Source organism: Alligator sinensis, unplaced genomic scaffold, assembly GCF_000455745.1.
Source record: "Alligator sinensis unplaced genomic scaffold, ASM45574v1 scaffold647_2, whole genome shotgun sequence".
Classification (NCBI taxonomy): Eukaryota; Metazoa; Chordata; order Crocodylia; family Alligatoridae; genus Alligator; species Alligator sinensis.
Window position 1 is genome coordinate 4,039,726 of NW_005841832.1, and position 13,340 is coordinate 4,053,065.

Below are 13,340 nucleotides of genomic sequence, written 5' to 3' on the forward strand. Positions count from 1 at the left end.
ACTCTTTCCTGCCTATGCAGGGGGTCGGACTCGATAATCTATTGAGGTCCCTTCTGACCCTAACATCTATGAATCTGTGGCCTGGGATTAAGGCTGTCCATTGGGAGCCATGACCTTGTCTCTTGCTCAGTCAAACCATGACATCCACCCTGAGCCAGCCTAAGGGGATCAGAGACCAGGAGATCCTCACACATCCCCAGCCAGTGGACACAGACAGACTGACATCCATGCCTGGCTGAGGGGCTGCAGGCAGGGAGTTCCTGTTGGACACAGCTGCTGTCTGTCTCTATCCTTTCCCCCACAGTCCTCTCTCCACCACTCTGGCACAGTTTTGATCGGGTTATACAGGGCCCCTCCCCGCCTCAACTGGCATCAAGATGTAGCTACTTCTGGGGTGGAGGATGGCATGGAGTAAGGACCCAGGGGAAAGTGAGGGAAGAACCATAGACAGAGCCAGAGCAGCTGCTGGTTCTTTGGTGGGTTTATTAAATGCCTTCAGAGTAAGAAAATAGCTTTGATCTCTACGTATCAAACATCCAGCAAGGGCTGAAGGGCCACAGTATGTACAAAGAGCGAGGACCCTAAGCTAGGTGCACAGATAGGTATGTACAACAGCAGATGGGTCTCCCTACCCCAGGACCCAAAGTTAGCCCCCCTCCCTGCTCTAACCACTGGACCCAACTCGCCTCCCAAAGCTGGGAGGGCCCCCAGGAGTCCTGCCTCCTGGCTTCACCCTGCTCTAGCCTTTTCCTGGAGGAGCACAGCAGGGAGGAGGGGGATATTGGGGGAACTCTGTTGTGCTAGGTGCTGCTTACATGCCACTGCACAGACCTCCCCCACCCCCTTCATGCCAGGTGCTGCCTATACCTCCCTGAGGCCAAAATTGGGGCCCAAGCCCCCAGTTCAAGGTCAGGCCCTGCTGTGCACAGACACTGTGGGACAATCCTGGTTCAATCCAACCTGAGGCCTAGAGACATGGGGACTTGCCCACAGTCACACAGGGAGCAGGGGAGGTTGTATTTATTCAGAAGAAAAACCCCGGTGTCCTGTGCCTCCCTCCTTGCCTTCTCTCCACCAGCGCGGGGTCTTGGCCCCTGATCCTCCTCACCAGGGCCTGAGGCACGCAGGATGGGCATGAGGTGCTAGCAATACCCACAGCACCACCTGGCTCTGTCCTGGCTTCAGGGGTGCAGCTTGGCCTGGGTATAGAATGGGATCAGTTCCCCCAGGGAGAGGGCAGTTACCTAAGGCCAGACCTAGTTGGGGGGGGGTGGGGGGGAATCACCTCGCCCAGGGGTATTCTTGGGATTGGGATCCCCCCCCAGCAAGGGGCAAATGACCTGCTGGTGCTCCCCAAACACCTCTGTGCTGGCACAGCAAGCGGCTCCTGTGGCTGGGCTGGGCTGGCTAGGACAGCCCCCAGAGACACCCTCCCCTCTCCCCCCAAGTGCCCAGTGGCAGGAGGAGGGGTGAGGGGGTCACAGTAGGAGAAGAGCTGAGGACTGGGGGGCCTCAAAAGGCGCCTCACTGGGAGAGGACAGAGAAGGGCCAGAAGTCCATCTGTGGCAGGAGAGGGGGCCGGGATGAAAGCCACAGAACTCCATGTCCCCCAGTAGCTGGGGAGAGAACCCAGGCATCCAGCCCTCTCCCCTAGGCCATGCCCCCTCCCAGAGCCAGGAAGAGAACCCAGGCATCTGGGCTTCCAGCCCCGGGCAGCTCCAGGCCTCACAACTCAGTGGCAGGAGTTGAAGGGCAGCTTGGCCACACCGCCGTGCAGCTCCATAGACGACTCAACCCAAGTGATGAGGTCGCCACCAGCATGGCTGGCACATGTGGCCATCTTGTAAACCTCGCCTGGCGTCAAAATGCGGCTCCACATGTTGAAGTCAGAAAGCTCGCCAATGAAGGCCTGCGTGGCATCAAACCGGCCACCCAGTGTGTCCTGGGGGAGGAAGGCAGGGAAGGATCAGCCTCAGGACAGGAGGGCATGCCCCACCAGGCCCTCAGAGGCAACAGTCCCCCCTGAGCAGGGCTGATCCCACCCTAGGAAGGGCCTCGTACCTGCTCTTGCCCCAGGATGAAGATGCCCCCTGGTTTGATAGGGTGCCAGGGGGCCAGGTTCTCCCCACTGCCCCTGCGCACCCCGTCCTGGTAGGACTCCCAGACACCATCGCGTGTCGACCAGGTGATACAGATGTGGTGCCATTTGGCATCGTTAATGGCCAGAGGCAGGGTGGCAGCCTGGGGGGAAGGGGGAGGGAAAGGGTTAAAAGGTGCTCCTCTGAACAACCTCCGCTCTCCCCACAGCACAGCATGAGCCCTTGTCTCACTACCTGCAGTAGGGTGGCCCCCAATGAGCCCTGATCCCATTGCCTGCAGCACAGTACCCCCCACTGAGCTCCTGCCCTACTGCCTGCAGAACAGTGCCCCCACTGAGCCCCACTGCCCACCCCCAGGCACCCACAGGGCCACTGGATCAACCTTGCTGATAAATCTCCAACTCAGCAGTGCAAGGGCTCCACAGTGCCTTGTGCACAGGTTAATAGCACCATGACTGCAGGAATTACTAGTGCTACGTGTACTGAGTCATGAGTGCCCAGGTGCTGACTCAACAAGCCCAAGGCACCCGTGGGCCACCCACCTGGCACACCCCACCCCAGCCCAGCCTTGCCCATCCCCCCTCACCTTGTCATTGATGAGCAGCTCCATGGGGTTGTTGCCCCACTCAATGAGCACCAGTTCATTGGCCTGGCCAGGCACTGAGTAGGAGAAGGGGGTGCCAACACCAGGCGCTGTGCTGGACTTCAGCCACAGGCAGATGGAGAAGGCAAAGACCTCGTGGTGCAGCATCCGCTTCACCTTGACATACATGTAGTTGGTGCGGAGCGGGAAGCCCACCCGGAAGTCCTCAGAAAGCTTGTCCACCTTGTGCCCTGCTTGGGGACAGTGGGTTCAGTACCATGGGGGTGAGCCCGTTCATGGCCATGGAGGAAATGACAGTTCTCAAAGGCCAGTTGCTATCCCAAGTCCATCCAGCTGTCTCCAGCCAGCCAGATACCCCCCCTCCCCCCGCCCCGTCATCAACCCATCAACCCTGTCCATCGCTCCAGCAGCCCCTGCCACGTATCCTTCCATCCCTTCTCACACACACCAGCCCACCTACTCATCTGCCTCTCCATCCCCACATGGGCATCCATCCATCCATTCCTCCACACACCTCTCCACTCACCTGTTCCTCCTTCCTCCATCCCTGCCCCCCTTCATCTATCTTCACACAAACACACCTCCATCCATCCCTGCTTTCCCTGTGGCAGGTTCAGGTGTGCTTGGTGCCCCTGGACTATGCACCTGGTGAGTGAGTAAGCAGGCTGTGATGTAGTTTTAGGCATAGGTTAAACAGGCATTTGGATGGGATGGTTTGCACGGGGCTAATCCTGCTTTGACCAGGTGGTTGGACTAGAAATGACCTAGAGGGCCCCACCAGCCCGACTGCTGTATGATGATCCCAGCCCACAGTCCATCCATCCACTCTTCCTATACCCTTCCCTCTATCCATCCACCACTGCACAGTGTGTGCACCCCTCCATTCATCAGTTATTCTCCCCCTCTGCTCTCTGACTCCGCTGCCTCACCCTTCTCACTACCATGGCTGTCAGGTTTATGCCAGTGAGGCTCTGTGGCATTGAACTTCTCCTGGATCTGATGCTCCAAGATGCTGATCTTCTTCTGCAGGGCATCCCGCAGAGAGGATGAGAAAACTGAGCTGTTGCGGTTGTGCTGGGGAAGGACATTGGGCAGAAGAGCTGTGAGACAGGCCATGCCTTCCCCTGTACCCCACTCCCTGCCAATCCCAGACCAGCCCACAGGCCCATCCAGCCACATGCATGCATTGAGCACCACCTGGAGCCTAATCCCACCCCACCCCCACTCCCATGGGTATGACCCCAATCACCTCCTCCCTGGAACAGGTGTTCAAATCTCCCCACGGCACTAAGTAGGGTAGAGTGGGGGTGGAGGAGACTGGGCCTATCTTTAGCCATGGGGAAGAGGTCAGCACCTGATCTGCTCCTGTTAATCCCACCAGCCCCTGGCGCTGCCACCTCCTATTAACCCTCATGCCCCAGTGCCACAGATGTGTTACGGGGCAGCTCCAAGGGGAAGAGAGGCAGGAGTGAGGGTGGGGGAGAAGGGGAGGGGGCACATGAGGAGGGCAGAACTGGCCAAGTCAATCAGAGCCAGGATAGTTCCCAGCCCCTCCACCTCTACCCCCACTTCATGCTCTAATTCACTAGACCCAACTGCCCTGCATTGTCCCTTGCGGAGTCTGACATAAGCCCTTTTGGACAAGGGGGCACTGGCTTTGATCTGGCCCCAGGACAGGGGATGGGCTGGGGGTTCTCTCCTATGTCCCCCTCCACCTGCTTCCCAGGTGCTTCCCCAGGAAATGCTCCTTTTCAGGGACATCCCCACAGCTCAAGGACAAGGGACCCTGGCAGATGGTCTCCAAAGAGGATCAATTGTCTAATTCCTCTGGGCCAGCAATCTGGGGGTGTTTGTACTTAACTAGGTCCAGCAGGAGGGCAGGGCCGGAAGCCAGGACTCCTGGGTTCTTTCCCCAGCTTCCAGGGGTGCCCGCGCTGTTGAACTGGAGGGGGAAGGGATTTTGGGGTTCTCCCTGCAGCTTGGGCATGGGGTGAAGGATAAGAAGTAGTGGTTAAAGCAGGGGGGTGGAGCCAGGACTCCTGGATTCTCTTTCCTACTCTGGGAGGGGAGTGGACATAGAAGTTGAGGGGGGCAGTGTGTGAGGGTTACAGGGTGGCAGAGAGGGGTGCCACAGGGTGTGAGCCTGTCCCAGGGGAGACAGGGGGATGAAAGGGGAACTGAGAGGTCACCAGGTCAGGGGTGAGCGAGGGGAAAGTCACAGGGTCACAGCAGAGGCAGGGCCAGTTCTGGGGTGACTGGGGCCTGTGGGGGTCATGGGGCCATTGAAGTTCTGGGTAGGTGATGCGTGTGGAGGGAGAAATGGGAGGGCAGGGGCTGGGGGATTCCTGAAGGCTCTGAGGAGAGTGGGTGGGGACCTTGAGGGCATGGGTTGGCTGTAGGGAGGCATGAGATTGGGAGGCTGGGGAAGTGGTGGAAGCCCATGCAGGCACTGGATGACTTGAGGCATCCTGTGGTGCTGAGGGGCAGTGGATGGCTGATGAGGGCCATGGGTGGGTGATAGGGAGAGGCAAGCAATGAAGTATCATGGGGCAGTAGGGATGGCCATGAAGGGGTGGCGCTGGGGAGCTACAATGCAGGGCAAGGCATGGGTGAGTGTTGAGGGGGGCTGTGAGAGTACTGGGAGGTCTGGGGGAAGCTGTTGGGGGTAACAAGGGCAGTGGGTGAGGAGCAAAGTGTACCCATGGGTGGCACTGGGGGGGGGGGGGGGGAGAACAGGGGGCAGGGAGGTGGGTGGGGGGGGGGGGGGGGGGGACATGATATGGTGCCAGGCATGGGTGAGTGATGGGGTGCTGGAGGGGCCCTGTGCATGACCATGGTACCTGGAGATGCTCCAGACGCTCCTTCAGAGACTCCAGAAGGCGCTCCATCTGGTGGGCACCAGGCAGTGTCTCCCGGGGTGGGTCTTCCATGGTGTTAGCGGCAGCAGCACCCTTGCGGTATGCCTCGTGCCCAGTGTGCCCAGCCTGCGGCTCCAGGTGCTCATGGTGCCCAAAGTGGTGGTACTCATTTTCCCGCCCATGTAGCTCCCCACCATCATGGTGTCCGCCAGCCCAGTGCCCCTCATGGTGCAGCCGGTGCTCGTGCCCATGGTCATCCTCATGGTGGAGCCGGTGGTCATGGCCGTTATCATCCTCGTGGTGGCCTCCACCCACCCGGTGATCATGGCCATGGTCATCCTCGTGGTGCCCACCACCCGCTCGGTGCTCATGGCTGTGGTTGTCCTCATGGTGGCCACCTGCCCGGTGGTCATGGCCGTGGTTCTCCTCATGGTGGCCACTGCCATGCTCTGAGCTGTGCTCTCCACTCTCATGGCCCCAGGAACGGGCTTCACAGCGGCTCAGCTTGGCCGTCAGCTCCCGCACAGTCTCCCGCTGGTCCAGGATGGTCTCCTTCTGGTGCACCACTGTCTCCCGCAGGTGCAAGATGGTCTCCTTGGCTTCCTCCAGCGTGCCCACCCAGTGGCTCCCACCACCCGCCCCATGTCGTGGCTGGCTGGCTGACTGGCAGCCATGCTCCATCTCCAAGGGCATGGGACTGCAGATGAACTTGGGCAGGGAGTACTCACCGCTGCCCCCCGGCGCCAGGCACAGGGCACAAAGCAAAGCCCAGGGCACCCTCATCCCTGCACCTCCCTGGCTTCGGGTGGGCTGAAATGGCAAGACCTGACAGTGAGCAGCACCCGCTTCGTGGCTGGGACTTCCCGGCTCGGTCAGATGGTGGGAGATTCTGGGTCCCTCCCTGCGAAGACAGCAGCAAACTCCAATCTGGGGCCTGCCCAGAACCTGCAGTCTCCTCACCAATGCCCCAGCCCTCCTCTAGTAATGTCAGCTGCTCAGCTAGACTGTGTGCCCAAAGCTGGCTGCCTCTGGAGCAGCTGAGGACCCCCCCACACACCCTCCCCCCGGCATCGTTCCTTCCTCTTCAATTAGCCAAATCCTCAGTGATGCAGTGCAACAGGGAATTAGACAGGAGAGCTAATGGACTTAAAATGTCACAGCAAAGCCGCCATCCCAGGTGCTCTTCACCTCCGCCCCTCCTGAAAACCCAGGTGTCCTACATTGAAACCCCAGGGGATCAGTGACTTTAGAAGCTAAAACTGCTAAGACACTAACTTGGGGGATGGGGATTTAAGCAGCAGAGAAGGATGCAGCCAGGGGCTGTGCTCACCCTGAGACAGCCCCCCGACCCCCTGGGTCCAAGCCCTGTGGAAACTGGGCTTCAGGAAGGGGGCAGAAATGAGAGCAGGGCATGGGGCTGGGGCTGGACCTGATCTCAGCTCCACTGCATCAAGCCAAACCCCCCTGGCTGCAGTGAAGCAAATCCAGATTTAAGTCAAAGATATACCCAAGCCTGGGCAGCTGGCAGGGCCAGCATGGCAAAGCCAGACTGGCACCCCTAGCCAAAGGCACACAAGGGAGGGACATGGCAGGTCCCAGCCCGAGTGACCAGGCGGATGGCATCAGCCCAGAGAGAGGTTGGAAGCTGCACCTCTAGGGCTGTAGTGAAACAAAGGCCTGACCTGCTCTGCCTCCACCCCAGGCTGGCAGCAGCGTCAACAGGAGCAGAATCTGTTTCATCCTCCCCCTGAATGCCCAGATGTATGCACACACAAGCCCCGTCCTCCTACCACTGCATGCACACACACAAACACACCACACTTGGGATGTTGGATATCAGAAATAATGCCCATTTCAAAGGTGTGCTCTGTACAGTGTTGCATACAGAACAGAGTTCCCTAGCCCTGTGTGTGTCCCTGCCGCTATAAGTCATCTGTGTGAGTGTGTGTGTGTAAGTGCGTGTAAAATGGTGCCCTCTACTGGAAGAGATCAGAACTGCCCAGCTGTGTGCGCGCACGTCCCTGCCACCACAAGCGGGGGCGGGAGGGGGGGGGGGTGGGGGGGGTGTGTGTAAAATGCTGCTCTCTACTGGAGGGGATCAGAACTGCCTAACTGTGTGTGTGTGTGTGTGTCCCTGCCATACAAGTCCTTCTGTGTGTGTCAGCATATGTGCATGCGTGCATGCACACATCCTCACCTCCTGCTGGATGGAGCGGAGCCACTCTGCTCCCCAAGGGGTCTTGATCCCTTTCTCAGCCCACCAGCAATGGGGCTCTCCTCTGACCCCCTCTGCCCCCATCCCAGCAGCTTGGCTTGGCCTGGTCCAGGCTACTCTATCACATTGAACTGATGGAGCTTATTGGTGCTGCCACCAGCATCCAAGGCCTCCCGCAGCTGGGTCCAGAACATATCTTCAGCATCAGGTTCCTCCGGCCAGTGCAGGTAGCTGTTCTGCTTCAACAGCTTCCTCAGGCGATGGTAGGGGGTGAGCCTGGGGAAGAGCAGGGCACAGTAACAGACATGAGACCAGGGCATCTGCAAGACCTGGGACATGTTCCCCACTCTGCCCCCTGCAGGGGCCAGAGTAGCTAGAACCCCTGCCCCCACCACCACCCACCAGCTCTCTTGCCCCTTCCACCCCCCACCCAGCAGCCCCTGCTGGAGTAGCTAGGACCTGCCGCTCACCCACCCCCAGTTGGGTTAGGTCTCACCTGTAGTTGGGGATCTCCTCCAAGAAGACCACCACCAGGGGGTCGTGCCCCTGGTAGTAGGTCTGGGAGCAGGCTAACTGCATCTCCAGGGAGCACCATTCACTCTCCAAGTAGTTCCTGCTCACCACGCACAGCGTCTTGCGGCTGCTGCTGACACCATTCTGGACATTGTCCAGGTAGTAGGCACCCGGTGCAAAGTCCCTGGGCCCAAAGCACAGCTGGTACTGGGGCTGTCCCTCCTCCAGCTCCACCAGCAGCTTCTCCACCACCCATGGTTCATCCTGGGTGCAGCATGAGATATAGGCATCATACTGATAGGCCTGGCGGTGCCTCTGCAGCCGGCCCCTGCCCCAGGCCCAGAGCAGGTAGAAGCTGTGCCTCAGTGTCCAGCCCATCTTGGCCTTTGCCACAGAGCCCAGCATCGTCAGAAAGGTGGCAAAAAAGGCTACCAGGAAGAAGAAGATGGCTATGTCCACCCTACAGAAGGTCAGATCCATCTTCTCAAAGCCCATCTCACTCAGCCCTGGGCCCAAGCAGGTGTAGGAACCAAGCAAGGGAATTTGGACATCAGGGTCACTGACAGACCAGTTCTGGAACCAGGCGTTCTCACAGGAGCAGGCCAAGGGGTTGTTGAAGACGTCCAGGTACCGCAACATAGTCAGGTTACCCAGCAGGGCCTGGCTGAGGTTCCTCAGCTTGTTTTCCCGTACTGACAGCCCCTCCAGAGACTCCATGCCAGAGAAGATGTCCAAGGGCAGGTCTCTGAGGGAACTGCCATCCATCCTGAGCCATCGCAGGTGGCCCAGCCCCTGGAACAGCCCTAAGTGGAGGCAGAAGGGATCTCCCCTTTTAGGATAGATGTCAGAGAGATCCAGGAATTGGAGTCCAGCCAGCGGGGCCAAAGAGAGGTTGAAGAAGGCGGAGCTGGGGTTTTCCCTCAAGCTGAGGTTCTGGAGCTTAGGGAGGCCTTGGAAGAGGTTGACTGGGAGCTCAATGGGAGGCTTGGGATCCTGGGAGCTGATGTCAAGGGTACGGAGGCTGAGGAGATAGGTGAAGGGGGCAGACAAGTCTTGCTTGTTATAAGAGAACAGACGGTTGTGACTGAGGTCCAGCACCTCCAGGGCCTTGAGGCCAAGGAAGGAGCCCTTGGAGACCTTGTAGAGGTAATTATGGGCCAGGGAGAGTTGCCGAAGGGAGGTGAGGCCTGTAAAGGCCTGTTTCTGAATGGTGAGGATCCTGTTGCTAGACAGCAGTAGGGTCTGAAGGTGGTTGAGGGGCTGGAAGGCATAGGTCTTCAGGTAGAGGAGGCTGTTGTCTCTCAGGTCCAGGAACACCATCTTACGGGCATAGACAAAGGTGTTGCGGGTGACCGAGGCCAGTTGGCAGCCTTGGAGAAGCAGGGTCCTCAGGGAGGCCATGCCCAGGAAATTTTTCTTGTAGACGTAGGTCAGGCGGTTCCGGGATAGGTCCAGGAAGGTCAGATTGGGCAGGGCCTTGAAAAGGCCATTCACCAGCTTGGTGAGGAGGTTACGCCGCAGAATCAGTGTGTGGAGCTGAGCCAGGCCCTCCCCCCACTGGCTACCACTGAACTGCTGGATCTTGCACTTGTCCAGCGAGAGGAACTCCAGGCTGCGAAAGGTATGGAAGTTAATTTTGTCCTTGTGGCTCAAAGGGGTGGTGGCTAGATCCAACTGGGTCAGGTTAGTACATGAGCCCAGCCAGGCAACTTGTGAGGACAGGATCTTGGAGTGCTTGATATCCAGGACCTTCAGTGCTGGGAGGCCCTGTAAGACCTGGCAAGCCATCCCCACATCGGACTCCAGTGCCGGGCGCATGCTGGAGAAGTGCAGGGCTGTGAGGTTGGGCAAAGACAGCCCCAGGAGTTGGGAGATGTTCAGGTGGTTCTCATCCACAGTCAGCTCCTCCAGGCTTGGTGCGGTATAGAAGGAGCTGGCCACCAGCTGAGTCATGTTGTTGCGGGTGAGATTGAGTTTCCGCAGGCTGGGCAGAGAGCAGTGGGTGAGGTCCAGAGAGACAATGTTATTGCTCCTTAGGTTCAGGCTCTTCAGGAAGGGCAAGGAGACCGGGCTGGAGTTCCGGCACGGTGAGGAGATCTGATTGGAATCCAAATCGAGGAGGGACAGGTTGGCCAACCCCCGCATGGCCATGGCCACGTCCTGGAGCTGAGAGAGCTGGTTGTAGGCCAAGTGGAGCTCCTGGAGGCTACCCAGCAAGGCCAGACTCTCAGGATGAAGGGTGGCAAGGGTATTGTGTCCCAGGTGCAGTACCTGCAGAGCAGTGAGCCCTGCCAGCACTGCAGGCTCCAGAGACACCAACCGGTTCTGACTGAGGTCCAGTCGCTTCAGCTCCGCCAGCCCCTGGAAGGCACCAGGGTGAAGGGTGCCCAGCTGGTTCTGGTCCAACCGCAGCTCCTGGAGGTGGGGAAGGTGGGTGAAGGTGCTAAAGTTCAGCACTTGCAAGGCATTCTGGGAGGCATTGATCCACTTGGTGGTGTTGGGCAGGGAAGCAATGGCCTGGCTCAGCTGGACGATACCACGCCCCATGCAACTGGCATAGTCTGGCTGTTCAAATGACAGGGAACAGTAGGCAAAGCCATAGGCCCCAGCGCCCTGGACACAGGCAGCCAGGAAGAGCCATCGGGCAATGGGGAAGGGATGACAGTAAGGAGGGATCATAGCGGGGTCAATGGATGCGTGTGCCTTTGTGTGTGTGGACATGTGTGTATATGCACAACCCCTACTGTTGGCATATGTGTGCACACATCCTTTGCTATGTGTGCAATCTTCTACTGCGTGTAGACATGCACACATCCTCTACCATCTGCTTGCATGTGTGTGCATACACAACCACCTACTGTATGTGTTCATAACCCCAATCATGTGCACACATGCTTCAGCCCCTACTCTGTGTGAATTTCTCTGTATGGTGTATACCCCTGCCTACCCCATGTGCATGGACATGGTGCAAATCCACAACTGTCTACAATCAGTGTGTGTGCTTGCACAGTCCTCTGTTCTGTGATAAGGCACTGTCCACCTTTTGTGGGTGTGCTTCCACCCACAAAATCCCCTACAGGGCATGTGTGTATGTGTATGAGTGGGGAGGAGGATATGGGTGTCTACCAGCAAAATTCCCTACAGTGTGTATGTATGTGTGTGTGGGGAGGTTGTCTCCACTTCCACAATGCACACAAACCAGTGCACACACACACTGTTGCCCCCTACTGTCTAGACCAGGGGATTTCAACCTGTGGTCTGTGGACCCCTAGGGTTCCGCGGACTATGTCTAAAGAGTCTGCGAAAGATGACTATGATCAATCAAAAGGAGGTGAACACCCACAGTTAGAGTTCAAAGGGGTCCGCACCTCCATTCAAAATGTTTTAGGGGTCCACAAATGAAAAAAAGTTGAAAACCACTAGTCTAGACCTCCCCAGCTACACAGGTCAGTGGCCACTGGGAGGGAGGAGGGGGGCTTCTGCCTTTGCTTCTCCCCTGCTTCAGTGATTGGTGGTTCAAGCAGGACTTGCAGAAAAGGAAAACCTGGGAAAATCCTTTTACGCTGGGCAAACTCTTCTTAGTGGGGCTGCAGGAGTCTTCTGCTCGTTGCTGAGGCAATTAAAGGCTGACACAGCCAAGCCTAGCTCGGAGAACCCTGCAAGGACAAAGCAAATCAAAGTCCAGTCACTAGTGGTTTAGAGCAAGGTGGGAGGCAGGGGGTGGGGGGAGCCAGAACTCCTAGGTTCTCTCTCTCCCATCTCCAGGAAGGGAGTGGGGTCTGGTGCATCACAGCAGGAGTCCCCGCTCCTCTCCCAGAGCTGGTGATGGAGGTCAGGAGTCCTGGCTCCCAGTTCCGTCCCTTCCTCCTCCCCATCTTACTGTGCCCTTTATGAAACCAGTCACTTCCCATCATCACTTCCTCTTTGGCAGTGTTGAAATAACAGTCATTGCACCAGAAGGTTCCAATCGCGCCCAGTTAATGACTGGCACTAGGTTAGGTCAAAGCTAAGCACTGCCAGTCCCGGGGAGGGGGGAGCACTGGAGGGTGGGGAAGCAGCAAGGCCCTTTTCCCTCCAGGGGATGCCAGCCCCCATCCAGCCCTACAGACTGGCCCCATATGTACAGTGGGTTGCTGGGCCTCAGCCCCATGCCCAGCCCCAACATTACAGCCCACCCCACTTCACCTGAGCACTGGCCACCCCCCACTCCAGCCACAGACACCGGGACCTGGGCTCTGCGTGCAGAGAGGGGCACTGATGGGGCTGCATGAGAACCGTCATGTGCGCGCATGTGTGCTCAGAGGGGCTGGCTGGAGAGGGAGAGAGGTGCATGGGGGTAGTTGTTGGAGGGGCCAGGGAGTTCAGTGTGGGGAGGGTGGTTGTGAGGAGGAGAGGAGGTCCGTGGGGCAGGCTGCAGCTGAGGAGAGCTGTGCGAGGGATGGGGGCCAGCTGCGAGGGGACTTTGAGGAGGAGCTGTGGGTGCCACAGGGACCTGGGGGTTCTGCTCTATGTGAGGGGGGGCTGTCTGTGTGGGGAGCCTGCATGTGTTGGGGGGACTATCTCTGTGGGGTTTGGAGGGGGGGCTGTCTGAGCAGAGATCTGGGCCTGGTGCTTGTGGGGCACCGTGGGAAGCCACTGGGGTCCCAGCACTGCGAGTGCAGCCAGCCTGACAGCAGCAGCAGGGCTGGGGGGACGTCCTGGCGCCGGGATCCGCACCTGTAGGCCACGGCAGGACATCCCAGACGGCTCCCAAACCCCGTAGCAAAGCAGCAGCTTCCTCCTCCCCAGAGGCAAAAACGAAACCAGCTGCGGGCAGCCCTCCCTCCCCCCGGTTCCCGCACCCCAGGGCCCTGGGCGCCTCAGGGCAAGGGGAGCCCAGCTGCAGCCCGCCCGCGGACCCCCGACCCCTGCCCGCTGGGCTGGCTCCTACCTGCCGGGGCTGCTCCGACCGCGGCGCTTCCTCGCCCGGAGGCGGCTCGCGCTGAGTCGCGCACGAATAGTCTCGAGCGCAGGTGAAACCCCCGGTGCAGCCCGGAGTTGCCGCCAGGGGG

The 13,340-nt window shown here is 58.9% G+C and overlaps 2 protein-coding genes across 2 annotated transcripts; both read right to left on the bottom strand.

Annotated features, from left to right (window-relative positions):
• Positions 1-7: 7 nt before the first annotated feature.
• Positions 8-7,266, bottom strand: LOC102370107 (neuronal pentraxin-1-like). The gene is made up of 5 exons (XM_025196854.1): positions 5,544-7,266; positions 3,633-3,777; positions 2,686-2,933; positions 2,062-2,241; positions 8-1,942 (listed from the first exon to the last, which is right to left on the bottom strand). The coding sequence occupies exons 1-5, from the start codon at positions 6,342-6,344 to the stop codon at positions 1,733-1,735; spliced, it is 1,584 nt and encodes a 527-aa protein (XP_025052639.1). The 5' UTR covers positions 6,345-7,266; the 3' UTR covers positions 8-1,732.
• Positions 7,267-7,413: 147 nt separating this feature from the next.
• LOC102370354 (toll-like receptor 13) lies at positions 7,414-13,332 on the bottom strand. The gene is made up of 3 exons (XM_006015077.3): positions 13,220-13,332; positions 8,273-11,945; positions 7,414-8,052 (listed from the first exon to the last, which is right to left on the bottom strand). The coding sequence occupies exons 2-3, from the start codon at positions 11,101-11,103 to the stop codon at positions 7,890-7,892; spliced, it is 2,994 nt and encodes a 997-aa protein (XP_006015139.1). The 5' UTR covers positions 11,104-11,945; positions 13,220-13,332; the 3' UTR covers positions 7,414-7,889.
• Between the last annotated feature and the right edge of the window lie 8 nt (positions 13,333-13,340).